Source organism: Leptinotarsa decemlineata, unplaced genomic scaffold (genome assembly GCF_025532065.1).
Source record: "Leptinotarsa decemlineata unplaced genomic scaffold, Ldec_3_MD MMD2_tig00026282_RagTag_RagTag, whole genome shotgun sequence".
Classification (NCBI taxonomy): domain Eukaryota; kingdom Metazoa; phylum Arthropoda; class Insecta; order Coleoptera; family Chrysomelidae; genus Leptinotarsa; species Leptinotarsa decemlineata.
In genome coordinates, this window is record NW_027412668.1 from 2,086,519 (window position 1) to 2,104,426 (window position 17,908).

A 17,908-nucleotide genomic window follows, 5' to 3' on the forward strand; every position below is an offset into this window, starting at 1 on the left:
AAAACCCAACATTTGAAACATCAATTTGAATACTTTTCGAAGTGAATTTGAAAAACTCATGAATTAAACTCAACTTTATTTTGTTCAAACTTGCATTTGCTGTAATAACCCAAATTGAGGAACATTCCCCATTGCTTTATTGTTATATAGAATCTTTCACGGGGTACTGAATACTTAATTTATTCAACTCAAACTGACCTGTAACTAATAATTGTGTTACATTTAAACTAGTTTTATAGTCAATGTCACAATAAAGCATTTCTATCTGTTCTTTATTCAATAAAGCTTGCTACTACATATTTATTCAATAGATATTTTTTTTTAACAGACTGATAGTATATAATGTAAGGTAATAGTGACGGCTTGGCGCCCAACGTGGGGCTCAAACTCTAACCCGTTTCGCACTTACCCGTACTCGTTTGCCAGAAGTTCAATTTGTTTTCGACACACGCGTAACTGACTAAAAACTTTCCATCTGGGCTGAACGCCAACGCAGTGACACCAGAGCCATGAGCTTTGATGTTAACACATTTTCCTTGTCGTAGCTCGTATATCGTGAGAGAACCTGTGTGAGATCCAACTGCGAAAAGACGATAACATCAAAATGTAATCCGTCAAAATAAAGAAGGAATAAATAATGATTTTTTTTCATTTGTTCAGCAAGTTACCACTTACCAGCTATTCTCCTCGTCGCGGAGCAATGTGACACCTGATTAAATCTACAAACTGCCGGGAATACATCCTGCAATCCTTTGTTCTTTAATTGACTAGGGTCCAAGCAATGCAGGATAATATCCATCAACTGGAAAAGAAAAGCGATTATAAATCCGGCTCGAAGGACCAAAACTCGAATCTCACCTCCACCAACAATTCCGACATCTCATTTTGCATTTTTTCTATCAGCAACTCTACTCCCCTCAATATTTCGGGTTTGGCTTTGTGTAATACATTGTTATTCATGTTTATATTTAAAGTTTGTGCATTTTGTTGCATGGCATTGTATCTCGCCACTTCTTTGGCCATTGTTGTTATGAAGGCGGCAGGTCTGAAAAATATGCAAGGTTTCAATAAGAAAATCACTCAAAGATTTATCGAAGGAATCACCTAGCTGTCGCAATCAAGGTCAATGCGTGCCGGGCCGTCCTGCAAGAGTCAGCTTGTGGGGTCAGAGGCAGCCCGTACGTCATATTCGGAACGAGCCTATCTGCTTCCGAACACAACTCTAACAGACCTGAATCAAACGAAAAATGTGTAGCTATGATATGCAAATTATCTCGTAGGACTCACCTAATAATACTTTACTAATATCTAAAAAGGGGGCCCACACGGTGAAGCCCCTGCCTATCAGATCGATAGCGGCTCTCCGTAATGGAATGTGTGCTGGTAGTTTTTGAGAAGGGGGCGCTAAAAGTAGATGGGACAATGCCATTGAAGTCAGTCTTGCTAAATTGTTGTTGCCCGGACCTGAAAACAAGAAACGTTTAATAATGGAACGGAAAATTACATAACCTGTACACTGTTTCAAAATGTGATATTGCATTAAAAGAAAATATACTTCATCAAACTAGTTACTCGTACTTACCGAAACCCTCGGCCACTGAACTCTTCCTTCTATCTTCGCTGGACCGTCTCTTATTATTATCCCCACCACAGGTGATGTCTTGTCCGAATTCAGCTCCTATAACCCCTAAAATTATCACGGCGGTCGATTGTTTCTTCTTCAGTTCTGACAAACTGGAAGGCTTTCTAATTTGTTCTTCTTCCTCCTCTTCAAATTCTTCATCCTGAAAATAACATAGGAGTATATTACTAGTTCTCAGCTCACAATTCAAAGTTTTGTCAACAAAACAAAAGTTTTTTTGACAATAAAGTATATTTTGATTGATTGATTGAGTTTACTCTCTCTCTCTCTCTCATGCTTACCAAGGCATCAGGCGTATTGGCCGGTTGACCCCCGTTCCCGTTGTTCTGGCTCACAGGAGAGTTAGCCTGCGTGTTTATTGTTTCTATCTGGGTGAACTGTGGCAAGTATTGAGCCCAAGCCTCTACCAGTTGCTTCCTTCCCTTAGGACCCATCCTAAAATGAGCGATGGTTAGAGAAAAAATTCTCGTAAATAATTCACACACTCGCACATTGACACAAAAGCTCTAAGTGAAAACGAACATCTTGTAGTTAGTAGCAAAAGCATACACAGAAATAGAAACAGGAAAATTTCACCTTGACAGTTCGGCCAAGAGTAACGTCTGTGCAGCCTCCCTAACCTCAACGCAATGGTGCTGCCACCTCTTGACCATCATTTCGACCTGAGGCCTTTTGAAGTTTTTAGCACCATGCTCTACAACCTAAAGATACATTTGACATAGAATCCTGAAACCCGTAGCGACACTTACCTTGTCTGGTAACAGGACGCAATGCAAAGTTGCCAACAAAGACCAGCCTTGTTTGATTTGCGCCTGCTGCTGAGTGTACATTTCTTCGTGCTCTTCGTCTGTTTTGCTCCAGTTTACACGCGTTGATTGCCTAGAAAGACATGATAGTATTATTTAAATATTATTTTGTGTCGTTTGAAATTCAGTTGTATTCATGAGAACATTGTCCAAGGCAACTGCACCACCGACAGCAAACACACCGCCCACAACAATAATCAATAGGCCTCCAGTTGAGTGTGACACATCATACCACCCAATTACCCCACCAATCAACCGTAAGGCTTCCCGCCAAACAGGCACACCGTCGACCAATCAGGACTTTCCATGCTACAACTACAGACCACGGCAACGTATAAATAGACAAGCATCGGCATGAATGACTTCATCCCCAGTCAGTTGTGTCTCGTTTGTCCTCCTAACGAACACACGTGTGACGCCATCTAGGGGACTAGACAGTAACTATTTCCTGTCCGATAGTTGTCAAACTGTACAATAGATGGCGTTAAGCTTCAATTCGAAGCGAGAAGTTTCTAGTCTCTATTCTCGAAAGTACTAGGCCCACCCGTTGCATCATATAAAAGCGAGCGCGCCATTCAGCCAGTAATGTCATTCGTCGATATTATGAAAACAAGTGAGTTTAGTTAGCGACTAGCTAGGTAAAGTGCTGTACGTGCGTTGGTGAATACTGTGAGTGGTGTCATTAGCAAGTTTTTAATACTCGATTCTTTACTTCGGCATTTTTGAAGACAAAATTGTCGGAAGCAAAAAAGAAGAAACGGCAGTATAGCGCGAAGTATATAAAATATGGATTTATTGAAAATCCCACAAATCCATCTGCATTCAGATAAAAAAGATAAAAGTGTGAGTTATTTTCAAGAACTGCAAAAGAAACACTGAGCTCAGCCAACTGTGTCAAAACTTTTTTCAGCGGCTTTTAAGCAAGACAACAAAGGACTCCTAGCTTCCTACAATATCTCCTTGCTAATTGCTCAAACAGGTAAACCTCACACTATTGGAGAGGATTTAATTTTACCAACAATAAAAGAAGTAATAACTACTGTGCTCCATAAACTAGCGGCAGATATTACCCGAAAAATTATTTTGAGCAATAGTTCTGTGCAAAGACGAATTGATTTATTAAAAATGAGAAAATATATCAAGAACTACTATTTGCCAGAAATTTAGAGACGGATACGAAAGGAGAAACCATATATAATACACTGGAAAAATTTTGTGATGAGAAAGGAATTCCACTCAAGAATATTATATCAGCTACTACGGATGGCGCTCCGGCTATAACAGGACGTGCAGATGTGCTAGCTGTACATTGCGTCATTTATAGGCAACATTTGATTGCGAAAAATTTGAGTGAGTGCCTCTCTCAATCACTGCAATATATCATCAAAGCAGTCAATAAAATCCGAAACAGCTCTTTAAATGACAGATTATTTAATCAGCTTTGTGTTGCTAATGTTGAAGATTTCAACCGATTGCTATTTCACACAGAAGTGCGTTGGTTATCAAGAGGTAATTGTCTGACTCGATTTTACAATTTATTTGACTCTGTAATAGAGTTCTTGGAAAACAAAGACAAAGAATTGCACGACAACCTCATCACTTCAAGGAATGATATTGCGTACTTGACAGACCTGTATAAATTATTTAATGATGTTAATCTTCAACTTCAAGGTGGCGACTTGAATTTGATTGAAACAAAAAATGTCATTGCTGCTTTTGTAGCCAAGTTGCTCCTATACAAGAATAATATCGGCACACATGAGTTTCGCAATTTCCCTAATTTGTCAGCAGTAAGCTTCAACAACGACGACTTGCTTGTTCACTGCCAACATTTGGAGAACCTCCACAGTGATTTTACAGAACGATACCAGGACATTTTAAAATTGGAAATACAGGACTGGGTGTTGGATCCTTTTTCAAATGTCAACAAAGCAGGATCACCCCAGCTGGAAGAAGAACTCATAGAACTGATAACGAACGAGGAAAAAAAATTCAAAAATGGATACCAATAATTTTGGCTACAAAAGCCAATCCCGCAATTGTACCCCGGATTGTGGTCCATCATTCAACGATTTTTGATAGCATTTCCATCATCGTATTTGTGTGAACGTGGATTTAGTGCTGTGGCAACGCTGCTAACTAAAGAGAGAAATCGGTTGCAGATTACCGAACGCGGTGACTTACGGCTGTTTTTGAATAAATTCGAACCTGATATTAACAAACTTGTTAAAAATCATCAAATTCATCCATCACATTAGGCTAGTTTCAAAATTCAAATTAAAATGTTTGTTTTAATAACATGAATGAACGTTTTCCTAATATTACAAAATGGTGTTTTACATTACTCTCATCAGAAAGTCTTATTTTCACATGACACACATAATTTAATTATTAAATTAATAACTGCGATTGTGATTCTCAAGATGTAGTAAAGTAAAAAAATTTGGGGGGGCGCTAGACAATAGTTAATTCTCGAAGTGGGCGGTAGACAAAATAAGTTTGAGAACCTCTGCTGTAAACCTTTCCAGCTCTAGTACAAAAAGATAATTGCTGCAGATTATTCAAAGGACCAATCCTAACTGATAATTTACCCCCCCCCACTCACCTGTACATCTTTCGATTTCGTTCCTGTTCAGGAACAAAGGTGGCGTTACTCATCGACATCAGCGTGTGGCTCAGAGCGATGATTGCCAGCAGATGATTGCTGGTAAGCGTCGTGCTCAATTCCCAATGAGTGTGAGACGTGAATATTCTAGTAACTTGTTCTTGCCTGACGAGCTCCGGAGGGAGACTGTTGGTGAGCGATAGATCGATAGGCATAGGCTCGTCGTCCACGGGTATCGTATTGTGCCACGTGGGAAGAAATAGAGACATGTGGTTGGCTTTGGACAGGACGCCGAATGATATCGGAACCTGAAGGATTAAATACTAGTTTATTGTTGGAATTTTCAAGTAGATTACAAGCATAAACTTTTGTGATTCTTTTTTTTAATAATAATGGTAAATTTATTAGTCCCAAAAAACATCAAATGTTTATAGTAGGTATAATATAACGCACATTTTGAACAAGAGTAATACACTAAATGAAAATATTTAAAACTACAACAATCAATTTGAATTTTTTTTTTTTCAGTTTTTTTTTTTTCTTCTTTCTTCCTTGACACAATATTTATTAATAATAAGGTGTTACAAAGTTCGCCTGGTGAGTTTCAAAATACTATAACTCAACCAAAAAAACTCACCATCGGCCTTAGTAATCCCAACTTCACCTGACAGACCCTATCGAGATCATTATCCAGACCCCACGAGTGCAACAGAGACAGCAAAAGCTTGGCGATCTCCATGCCGTGACTAGTTTCGAGGGGGCCCAAAGAATTTGGTTTGTTATTCTTGGAATTTGATTCGCTGCCATCTGAAAAATTCGTGATAAAACTCAGTGAGTCTTGAAAGCGAGAGAATACCTTTAGCTTGGTCGCCCCCTTGCTTTCAAGACGCTCTCAGCCTTCGCCAGGGCGGTTTCGGCACCTTCTTTCATTTTCGCGAGAATACCTACAGGGCGAAAAACAAACTCAATTCTCTAAGGCATCGAGAAAGCAAAAAAAAAATTAATTGATCTGAAACGATATTCACAGCCAGAAACAAAACCTCGAACCATCTTATTTCATAAACTGGAGAACCTACAGGCATTGCTTCTGGTGAATCAATCGAAAACAAATGAAAATACCTAGTTACAATGGGCTTGTTTCATGCTATTGAAAATGATACTGGTTTGCTTATAGATTTCTTATAGATTAAACCTAATCGGTCCCAAGATGTCTTTAAATTCGCAGAAATAGGAACAATTTGAGAAGCAAGAATTTAAATTTGCCGCGTATCTGTTGACCAATAAAATTGATCGTGTCTACAGCGGTGTTGCCAAGTGTATTGGTTTTCAATATCCAATCACAGAACTAAAATAAAGTGATCCAATTTGACAGACACCATTTTTGTTGTTATTGTTGTGAGCTCGGTGTGTTTAGGTAAATATTTTGCGATATTTAGATTTTGAGTACTGATTTTAGATATAGAAGCTATTTGCAGCCATGGTTTTCGTGTAAATTTTATTTATTGTGGGGAATTTTTTCCATTAATTCAAACGTTAACGGGTTCATATAAGGTTCGTTCCAACCTTGAGTCACAAACAGATTTCCAACTGTTTGTAAATCGTTGTCAACGCGCATGTCTGGTAAATATTGGTTTCTGATTGATTTGAAATTTGTGATTGGAACAGCTGATAGTTCAACTGAAGTTTGGCATGGAATTTCAACATAACCTTGAAAAATAAATCTAATCAAGTGTATTTCTGGAGAGTAAAAGAAGTTTGCAGTATTTTATATCTCTATTCTAATTACTAATCAACATGGAACGGTAGGTCACTGCAATAATTAATTTGTGTAATTAAAGATGTTCGTATTTTAGGTTCACTTAAAGAATTCATAATTTTTCCTGCGCCAGCAAATACATAATTTATTTTATTACAATGTTTGCAGGTTATGTTGTTTACAAGTTGCATGAACATAAAACAGAAACAATAATACGGAATACGCATGCGTCAGATTAATGGTTAGAAGATAATCCTCAAACCATTCTGATAGATTTCGAACAGGTTTGAATCTTGGGTGGAACAGAAAACTGATAGTTTACTAATGGTTGGAAACTCACGTTGGAACGCAATCACATTACTGCGCAGAATCCTGACTGTCAGAAACCGTTTCTGACGCTGGTTGGAACGAACCTATTCACTTCCATTATTGAAATTTATGTGATATCAACATTAAAATGTCTACTACAGGAGATATTTTAAAAATAACGTTTTTAGTGAGTTTTGTGTTATTTAGATCCCATGTAAAATTAATTCTCCCTTCCAATGCGTTTCTTGCACTTGTTTCTTAGATTTAGTTGTTGACTGTGAATGCGATTTTACTTTGAATCACGCCCGTGACGTCACGAACCTAGAAAATCTTATTTTCAATTGTTAATTACGGGGAAACAACGGTATTTAGAGAGCTGAAACATAGTGCACTGCTTCTCAATTCAAAATGACTATCAAATGAACTGTAAACCAAAATCATGAAACGATCCCATTGCTACCTAAATTCTACCCTTATCTGCAAGCTTTTACCGTGTTTATCTTTTTCCTTAATAATCATTTCCATGTTCTCTGCCTTGTTTTTCATTTTCCCGAAGAAGTCTTGCAAGAAAGAAAGTTATCCCAAATTAGAACGGTTTTCAGAAACGTACACAGTTTTCTAGTCGTGCGGAAACACTTACCCGCAATTTTTTTATGCGCGTCCGGGCTTGCGCTCTGGGTGAGAGCAGCCACTTTCAAATATTCGGCCTGCGATATCAATCCAGCCGACTCCAGGCTGCCGGGGGACATCATGTCGTATTCTTCGCTCAACAATTCGATTATCAAACATTCTATGTCGAAAAATAAGATGTGACTCTCGGGATCTAAAAAAACGATGATATAAATCACAAAGGTCTAACAATGAGCCACAATCTTCAAACCTAGAATATCTGATATAACAAAGTATCTCACCTTTGGGATTCGTTCTTAGGCCTTGTATCGATAAAGGGGAGTTGTGATTCCTCTGCATGTGAGGATCGTCATTGTTCGTATGGGCCCCCAGCATTTGGAGTTGATGGAGACCTCTTTGCGTTGCATGTCGTATTGCTGACAAGTTTCTGTGTCTCAAACCTCTGAAACGTTATTTTCATTCAGTATAGAATATTTTCCTGGATCGTAAACCCATTCTCGATAACAAAAAGTTTGGCGCCCAACGTGGGACCAATACACGCAACCAAACTTATAATTTTTACCTGAAGAAATGGACCGCAGGATTTGCAAGACCGACTTCCGAAGACGCGTTATTTGCTTCGTTTTCTTCACAGGCGTACAATACCTCCTCCGCCGCGATTCCTGGCAGAAAAAAAACAAAACTGGTAGCACATCTCATTTCGTAGCCTCGAAAACTATTTACCTTGTAGTACCCTATCTAAGTGACCGTTTCCATTTGCCAAACGTACACCGTACCGTCAGAACATCCGATTATCATGAAATCGTCATTAGGCCTCCACTTTATCGTCGTGACGGGGAAGAGATGCCTGGAAGCTAGGCACACGCATTTTCTTTCTGCCAAGCTCAACAATGTGACGGAATGATCCGAAGCTACTGAACATATACACTTTTGTATTCTCGCCTGCAAAAATTGTAGGGATTACTATTTGATTTCATTTTATAATGAGTGTGTGTCTACTTGGTTGTTACTTACGCTGCAATTGTTAGGCGGAACCAGCAACTGGGTGATTTCTCCTGCATGCACACAAAATCTGTGGAGTAATGTACCAGCATACAAGTCCCAGAGACACACCGCAAAGTCAACTCCACCTGACACCAGATGGTTCTTGTCGTACCGTGAGTGTTCTCGGTGCGGATATAGCAGACAGTTGACTCGACCTCCGTGACCGGAGAGAATTTGATGTTGCGGCCAACCTGAAAAAAAAAACAGCTTTTGTAGTCAACAAGAACTCCCAGTCAAGTTGAAGTTTAAAATCAACAAAACTTACCGTTATACTGCTGATGATTTCCGTGTAAAAGTTGCAGCATCACAGTCTGCGTTGCAGGTACTATAATTATGGAACCGTCTTCTCTGCCAACAACTAACCTGCTTTGAAGAGGAAGGTAGATACTAGCTGTCAATTTTATCGCTGAAACACATAAACTTAATTTAAATCATTGATTAGGATAACGAATGCTATACAAATTCTTGGAGTTTCTCAAGGATCGCAAATAGGCCCAATACTCCTCAATCTATTTTTTAACGAAGTAATTGACAGTTTTTGTGATGCAGAACATCAAGCTTTAAGCAAATTATCTTCTTGGTGTGATAAATAACAAATAACATTCTTAAGAACTGTGAACCATATTGTCTGGAAATGTGCTTTATTCTATTTTAGGCTTCCTTCAAATTGAACAAGGGTATTAAATAAAACTGATGATAATTTTAACTCGACATTGCTTTACTTTCGTGAGATAATTGATCTGAAAAACGTTTCAGACGAGAGACAGACAGCATCAAATTTTTTGGGGGAAGATAGCAGAGGTTATGAACATGTCAAAAGAGCGTGTTTGCAGTTTAGGCGCAATAAATCCGAGGTTTGGTACTGATTATTTACGGTACAGTAAATGAAACTTGGATACATAACTGTAAAGCAGGGGTCTCCAAACTTTGAAGCCTTCGGACCATAATGATTTTTTCAGTTTGTTCAAAGGGCCAATTTCTGCTCTTAAGTATATTTCTAAACTAGGATAGTCGCAAAGTGCGTGACCCAAGCAAACTTACGCTTTTTTTGCATTTCAATTATTATTGTGACACTTAACGACATCTAGTGGCGAGTAGTGGTACTATGTACTATCTTTTTCAGCTACCCGCTAGGTGGCATTAGGCGTAATTAAATATTTGGAATTACCGCGTTGGTTCGAGAAAGTTCTGGTTCTAGCTAGTGTATTCCGATCACCTCGAGATGGCAGTAATAATTGCATATAAAAAGGCTAGAGGCGCAACTGCGAGTTAGTCTGCGTAGGAAGCGAAACTGTCTATTGTGAAATAAAGTAACACCCGCCAATAAAAGTATTTTGATTTGACTTATTGTTTTTATGTGTGATTTGTTAGTATGGAAAAGAAGCGAAAAATCGACAGTGAATGCAGAACGTTCCAAGAAAAATGGATCTTTCAGTATTTTGTGATTGAGTCCAGTAATAAGGTGCTATGTTTAATTTGTAATGAAACCATAGCTGTTCTCAAAGACTATAACATTAAACGACACTATGAATCGAAACATCTTCAAAGTTACTCCAAGTATACAGGACGTTTGCGGAAGAAAAAATTTGAAGCTTTGAAACGCGGACTCAAATTGCAGCAATCTTTGTTTACCAAAGCGAATACTGAACAAGAGTCTGCAACTCGCGCCAGCTTTCGTGTGGCTCTTGAAATCGGCAAACGTGGCAAACCATTCACCGATGGAGAAATGATAAAAGAATGCTTGATTGTAGTAGCCGAAGAAATATGTTCCGAAAAGGTAAATTAATTTAGAAGTGTCAGTTTGTCAGCAAACACCGTGGCTCGGAGGGTGCCAGACATCGCAGAAAATATATCATCTTAACTGTCTGACAAAAAAGGACATCATGAGTGGTTTTCTCTAGCATTGGATGAGTCAACGGATGTGTCAGATATTACTCAGGTGTTGACTTTTATTCGCGGAGTAGATAAAAGCTATGAAGTGTATAAAGAACTTCTTGATATTGATAGTATTCACGGCACGACAACAGGGGCAGATATTTTTAAGGGAGTTGAAAATGACATTAATAAAAAGAACCATCGATGGAGAAATTTGAAATCTATAACAACTGATGGAGGCAAAAATAAAGAAGTGGTTGCACTTGTGTCAAAGGCTGTAGGAAATGATGGTGGTTCAAAACCATTAGTCTTACATTGTATCATTCATCAACAGTCCTTGTGCGGAAAATTTTGGATATGTCTGAAGTTCTAAAACCAGTCATATCAGTTGTTAATTTCATCAGATCCACTGGGCTGAATCACCGACAATTCCGCGAGTTTATTCAACAGATTGGAGAAAATGATTTACCATATCATTATGCCGTACGCTGGCTTAGTTGCGGAAAAGTCCTTAAGCGCTTTTTTGAACTTCGAGCAGACATCGAAATTTTTTTAAAAGAGAAGCAGCGCCCTTTTGACGATTTAGAAAATAGTGAATGGATATGGAAGTTAGCCTTCTATGTCGATTTGACAAATCATATGAACGAACTGAATTTGAGATTGCAAGGAGAAAATCAGCTTCTCCCTGATTTATACACCAATATCAAATCCTTCAGCCAGAAAATAATACTATTTCAATCGCAATTACGTAAAAAATGTTTCACACATTTTGAAACATGTGAAATATTCAGCAACACTACAGAAACTGAATTTCCCGATAATTTTGCAATCGAAACTTTCGAGTGCTTTGAAGATAAATTTTGATACTCGTTTTTCAGATTTTGATGTCATTGCGAATGAAATTAAGCTTTTTCAAAATCCTTTTGATTCTGACATTGAAACCCTGGCTCAGGAAGTCCAAATGGAAATTATAGATTTACGGTGCGGTGATATGCTTAAGAACAAATATCAAAATTCATCTTTGTTGGAATTTTGTAAGAGTCTTCCACTGGAACAATTTGATAATTTGCATAAATTTGCTCGTGGGTTGTTTTCTGTTTTTGGTACTACTTACTTGTGTGAGAAAACGTTTTCCAAGATGAAGTACACAAAGAATGTTTACAGATCCCAATTAACCGATGAGCATCTTGAATCTCTTTTGATAATTGGTACAAGTAAAATTGATCCACAACTACAAAGTATTGTCGGTGGAAAATCACAATTACATGAATCTCATTAGTGTTTTTGTTTTACTGTGATTCATTTCAATTATTTGTTAGTTATTAATATGCTTAAACTTAGATACATAAGTTAAGTTTTCTTTGTCATCATTTCTGTCGTTAAGTTTTACCTTGCACGTAAATAAAACCGAGTAATTATCATTCTGTGTTTTCTTCTTTAACTCATCTCAGCAATAGTAACAACAATTAGGTAATCATTGGCTGTCGCGGGCCGGATTGATGACACTGGCGGGCCAGATTTGGCCCGCGGGCCGTAGTTTGGAGACCCCTGCTGTAAAGTATTCAAAAAACACTTTATTGTGAGATTTTCACTAAATAGTTTTACAAAAACACAACTAAGGTTTGACTGATCCGGTGCTATGATATCAATTACATTGTTATTACCGGTAATTCTGGCGAGTTTACACAGTTGAAGCACGATAAAGGTTACAATCTTGATCTAGCAACACTTACGCTGTCCTTCTTGTTTCTCCAACTGATCCAGGATCCCAACAGGGCTCGGATTCATGCTCGCCCATGCTTCCGTCAAACTAGTCGTCATGGTGGCTACCATCGTTACCGGTTGTGGTAGTTTCTGTCGTTGAATCTCTTCGAGTTGGGCGGCCGATATTTCAGGAATGTTCCACACCAATACGTACCCTTCGGAATCACCCCGAATTAAATAACGCGACTTGGTCTGTTTGTTGTGACGGTTGGTAGTGACGAAGCGCATTGCAGGCGGGCAAGACAATGGCTGAAACGTAAAGACACAATAACTAATGCCTCGTACGATAAAAATGATTCAATTTACCTTGCTGTCTGGTTGATTCAGCAGGCAGTACAAAAAAGGGCTGTCGCTCTCTATACTGGGCGTATGGAAATCTGTGTTATCCGGTATGCTGCTGTAAACAGTAAATTCCAATTTCTCAACGGCTGAACGTGCCGAACCTCTTCCGAGAGTATAAAAATATACAGTCAGAAAAAAACGAGACAGTTGTAGATCCTGTATGTTATCACTGAATATTTCCAGCATCTACAACAATCTTTCTCACACGTGAATCACCCCAAACCTATTATTTTACGATTTGTAGAGCGAACTCGAAAGCATGGATGGCAAAGCGGAACACTTTGAGGTTATGCAAGTTATTAGAACTTCAATTAGTCATATAGAAAAAGTGAGAGTCATGCATGAGAAACAAAAAAAAGAGGCTGAAAAAGAAAAGAGTGCTGTGAGTGTAGGCTTTGCATGTATTAAATTAAAAAAAGGTGTTCAATGGTTGAACACAAAAACATTTACCTGAGAAACTGTTCTTTAACAAATGCAAGGCACGGAAATAAGCTGGTTTATCAAAATTACCCACGATTTTTCGGCGGGGTAATTTTAACCATTCCAGTTCTTGATTTCGAGGCAAAATTCTGTTCAAGTCAACTGTCTGTGAGGAAAAGGTATTCTTGAGTAACAGAGGTGATATGCCTTTAGATCTTGAAAGTAATGATTGGTTTATAGATCAGTCTTTCACTTTAATATACGAGGGCTGCTTAAAAAGTATTACGAATTCAAACTGAACCTAAGCCCTGCCGAAACAACCCAAAGAAGGCATTTGGCAAGGATAGTGTTAGTGGTTGACCTACAGTAATCCAGGACGAGGATTTGAGGGTCCTGGTGGAGACTGGCCCATCACAAACGGTGTGTGTAGCCCATATGTTTACCCCACTCTACAGATAAGTACCACGAGTAGACTTTTGACAATTCGCCTAATGTATATTGAGTATTGATCTACCATTTTCAGTTTGTGTAAAAAGTTAAAGCAAAGTTAAAACGTAGAGTTTTCAATGAAACTCGAGATGAACCTTTTACTGTATATTCGACCTTATTCAGTGACATAATTCACAACATATACAAATAAACAATCCAATGGGTGCTCATTTACGCTTAACGCGCGTTTCCGTGTAACGCCATCTAGGGGACTAGACAGTAACTATTTCCTGTCCGTTAGTTGCCAAACTGTACAATAGATGGCGGTAAGCTTCAATGCGAAGCGAGAAGTTCCTAGTCTCCATTCTCGAAAGTACTAGGCCCGCCCGTTGCCTCATATAAAAGCGCGCGCGCCATCCAGCCAGTAATGTCATTCGACGATATTACAAAAACAAGTGAATTTAGTTAGCGACTAGCTAAGTAAAGTGCTGTACGTGCGGTGGTGAATACTGTGAGTGTTTTTTACTGTCAATTCTTTTCTTTGTCAATTTTGAAGACAAAATTATGTCGAAAGCAAAAAAGAAGAAACGGCAGTATAGCGCGGAATATATAAAATATGAATTTATTGAAAATCCCACAAATCCATCTTCGCCTATGTGCCTTCTTTGTCAAAAAAATTTTTGAATGAAGCGATGAAACTGTCAAGGCTACAAGATCATTTGAATAAAATGCATTCAGATAAAAAAGACAATAGTGTGACTTATTTTCAAGAACTGGAAAAGAAACACTCAGCTCAGCCAACTGTGTCAACAGGGGTTTCTAAGCAAAACGACGACGGACTCTGAGCTTCCTATAATATCTCCACATAATGACACACGTAATTTAATTATTAAAATAATGACTGCGATTGTGATTCTTAAGATGTAGTAAAGTAAAAAATTGGGGGGCGTTAGAAAATAATTAATTCTCGAAGTGGGTGGTAGTAGACAAAATAAGTTTGAGAACCTCTGCTGTAGATTATATTTATTTTTTAAAATGACGTATCCATGACAACTATCTGTAGATCACCCACCATACAGTCCAGATTCAACCCCTGTGGAAGTGAAGTGCGAAAAGTGTGGAGATTACGTGAAAAATGCATGTATTTCGGGAGAACGAATAATTCTTTTTTCTGCAGAATGTTTTTATTCCTACTTTTCAAACAGCCCTTGTAAAAATAAAATGAAAAATTTAACCACTGGTACCCCCATTCCTTTTCAAGAACTGGATTTCTGCATGAAGCAAAATAAAAAAAATGTAAATGAGTGAGTTTCTAACCTATTAATAATACTCTTGCCACGTAGCTTGCTGTTTGTTGTCCAGGTGAAAATAAAAAAAGAAAGTATTAATATATTTTGCTAACAGTAGGTGCACATTAATTAAAATTAATTCTAACTCAAATTGCTAAATTAAAAAAATAAATAAAAACTCTGTAGTTAACAAGTCTTCAGTTTATATTTCAATTTAGGCTGAAAGAAATAAGATGATTAACAATTGTTAGCGAGGAGGGGATGAGAATAATTCAAGGCGACATCTTTTATTTTCCATCAAGAAGTATCATTTTTATATTCGGTTCAAACTGAATATGAATATATAAAAAAAGTTGTTAACGGGATTCCGCAAAACAAAAAATAAATATAAAATAGATATATCTGACAAATAGGAAGAACATTTTAGAAATAAATCATGACAAAAAATGTATATACCTCCATAGTTATAGTTTTTATATTACGATTACCAGTAAAAACTGAACATTTTAAATAAAATATGCGACTTTTAGATATGACATTTGATTCTCCACTGTCAAAATATAAACCTTCATTTAAATTGAAAGGATTATATTTTTGGAAGTGATTAAATTTTGGGAAAGAAAGTTTTTGGCTTTCTACCACTCCATCTTGCTACAAAAAAATGTGGGAATCTTCAAGATGGAGTAGTAGAAAGTCAAAAACTCTGTTTCAAAAAAAAATTAAACTTCATGTTTGCGACTCTTCACTCTCTTATGGAATTCTTGACAAAGTTCTTTGTAGCTTGTATCTTTTAGCATAGGAAAAAAACTTTTACGATTTGACATTACGGTTTTTCAGAGTTTTACTTCTTATTGGATCCGACAACCGCTAAACTTTGGAAGTTCCATCATATCCCACAAATACACTTGAATACATAATATAATTTTTCAACGCTCCAAATATCACTCCTACTAACACAACCACCCGCTCTGTATACAACAACCGTTAATGCATTCCCCAATCTAGTAACATCCTTCAATAAACCCACTGAACAAAGAATTTAAGACCAATCCACCGAGATGTTTGTTAAGTTAGGAAAAAAATCATCCCCTCGTCCAACTCATACCTCAAACCACCTACAAAATCAGTTATCTGAGCCTTACTTGGATGGCAGCTTGTAAAGATAACCTTTCCCGGCATCCGACCACATGATGATCCTATCGATGGCCAGAAAGTCCCCCGACATCCACCTCTCTCCCCTGGGAGCCAGATAGGAACACAAGACGCTGAAATCACCTTGAAAAGCACGCGTTTTAAAATTGGTCCTTCGAGCCGGATAATCACTACGACTTACCAGCATCGTATATTTGCCAATACTTGGTGCACACGACAAGCACCGTTCGTTGATTGTAGCAGCAGCACTGCAAACACACCGCGTTCAATGTCCGGATTTGCTTGCTCTCGTTCTCGTATATGGGCTCCTGGTGTCTGTGCTCTGCTCCGGTCAGCGTCCACACTTTGACCATGCCGGTTGTGGTTAAGGCCAGGACTACGTCGTCTTTACGCTTGGCCGGTCTCAGCACCTACATTAATTGCAAAAGGATTTGAATTACTGAGCCCCATTCAGCAGAGTTTCGAAACACATACATGCAAAGCACTGATCCAATCGGGGTTTTGTTTGGAGGAGAGCATGAAGAGCACCTCCAAGCTGAATGGGTCCATCACTATGATTTCGGGGTAGTAGCCATTGCAGAACAACCGAAGGTCCTCGCAATTGCACATGTGGTAGGCCTGGGAAAAGAGCGAATTTATAACTTATGTTGATATTCTTATGTCGATATTGTTGATGAGTGATAGCTTTTAACCAGTTGATAAGATCATATATTTTGTTTTGGAGGTGTTGAGTTTTAATTTATTGCTATTCATGTACTTGAAAACATTTCTTAGTTCATTATTCATTTGATCAGCTACTGTTTATATATTATCTCCTGAAATTGATAACAAAGTGTCGTCTGCAAAAAGGTTCATGAAATCACAACCATGGATGTTATCTATATCATTTAGGTAGATTAAAAATAATATAGGTCCCAAAACACTCCCCTGAGGTACCCCGAAAATGACATCGCGAGATGATGACACTGAATCCTTTATTTTGGTTACCTGTTTGCTTTGTGATAAATAATCAGTCAGCCATAACAAAACAGTTTCCCTGATACCAATACTTTGCAGTTTATTTAGTAATATGTGGCGATCAATTGTCTCAAAAGCTCTTTTAAGATCTAAAAATGCGGCTATAATATAATGTCCATTATCAATTGATTCTTTCCATTTTGATATTGTGACTTGTAATGCAGACTCACATGAATGGTGTTTTCTGAAACCTGACTAATATTTTAGTAATATATCATTATTTTTTAGATATTCAATGAGTTGATTATAAACTGCGAGTTCTAATATTTTTTCAATCCAAGGCAAAGTGTTGATTGGTCTAAATTCCCAGGACTTTCTGAATTTCACTGTATTAATTTCATCATCCACATCAATGTGTTTGCATCACATATATTCTCTGACTGTCAGCTACAATACGTACTTGATGTTTATGTTATTCATTTTTGCTAGACTCATTTCCCATTCAGTATTCTTAATACCTAGTTGAGGTAACTGTATGAACAATTAACACGACAACTGACACAAATGACAATCTCAACTCAGACAAACTAAACATGTGCTCTAAACGCAATATTTATCAGGTACAGGTACCGCATTCAGCCACCGTATTGACCAGATTTGGCTCCTATGGAAGGACTGCGTTTTGCAATGATTGAGTATATAAAAACCGAATCGATGAGAGAGCTCGATGACATACCGAAAAGTGTGTATCAGAACTGCTTTGAGGATTGAAATAAACGCTGATGCAAGTGTATTATATGTACATCGTCAAGGTTTTCACTACAAATGTTGGCAGTTTGCATTGAACACACGTAACTTTATTGGTGACACTTTATTTGCACTGTTTGC

At 37.9% G+C, this 17,908-nt stretch overlaps 1 protein-coding gene across 1 annotated transcript in view; it reads right to left on the reverse strand.

Moving 5' to 3' along the window:
* Rbcn-3B (WD repeat-containing protein Rbcn-3B) overlaps positions 1-17,908 on the reverse strand; it is a 28,593-nt gene that overhangs the window by 3,552 nt on the left and 7,133 nt on the right. Inside the window, 25 exon segments of the mRNA XM_074179596.1 lie at positions 410-580; positions 676-802; positions 859-1,045; positions 1,105-1,231; positions 1,288-1,464; positions 1,583-1,784; positions 1,924-2,077; positions 2,219-2,343; positions 2,392-2,521; positions 5,054-5,361; positions 5,691-5,880; positions 5,925-5,997; positions 7,610-7,678; positions 7,759-7,941; positions 8,030-8,190; positions 8,311-8,410; positions 8,472-8,498; positions 8,501-8,690; positions 8,763-8,983; positions 9,058-9,198; positions 12,401-12,680; positions 12,738-12,828; positions 16,054-16,186; positions 16,245-16,473; positions 16,538-16,681. Of these exon segments, the coding sequence (XP_074035697.1) occupies positions 410-580; positions 676-802; positions 859-1,045; positions 1,105-1,231; positions 1,288-1,464; positions 1,583-1,784; positions 1,924-2,077; positions 2,219-2,343; positions 2,392-2,521; positions 5,054-5,361; positions 5,691-5,880; positions 5,925-5,997; positions 7,610-7,678; positions 7,759-7,941; positions 8,030-8,190; positions 8,311-8,410; positions 8,472-8,498; positions 8,501-8,690; positions 8,763-8,983; positions 9,058-9,198; positions 12,401-12,680; positions 12,738-12,828; positions 16,054-16,186; positions 16,245-16,473; positions 16,538-16,681 (3,940 nt within the window).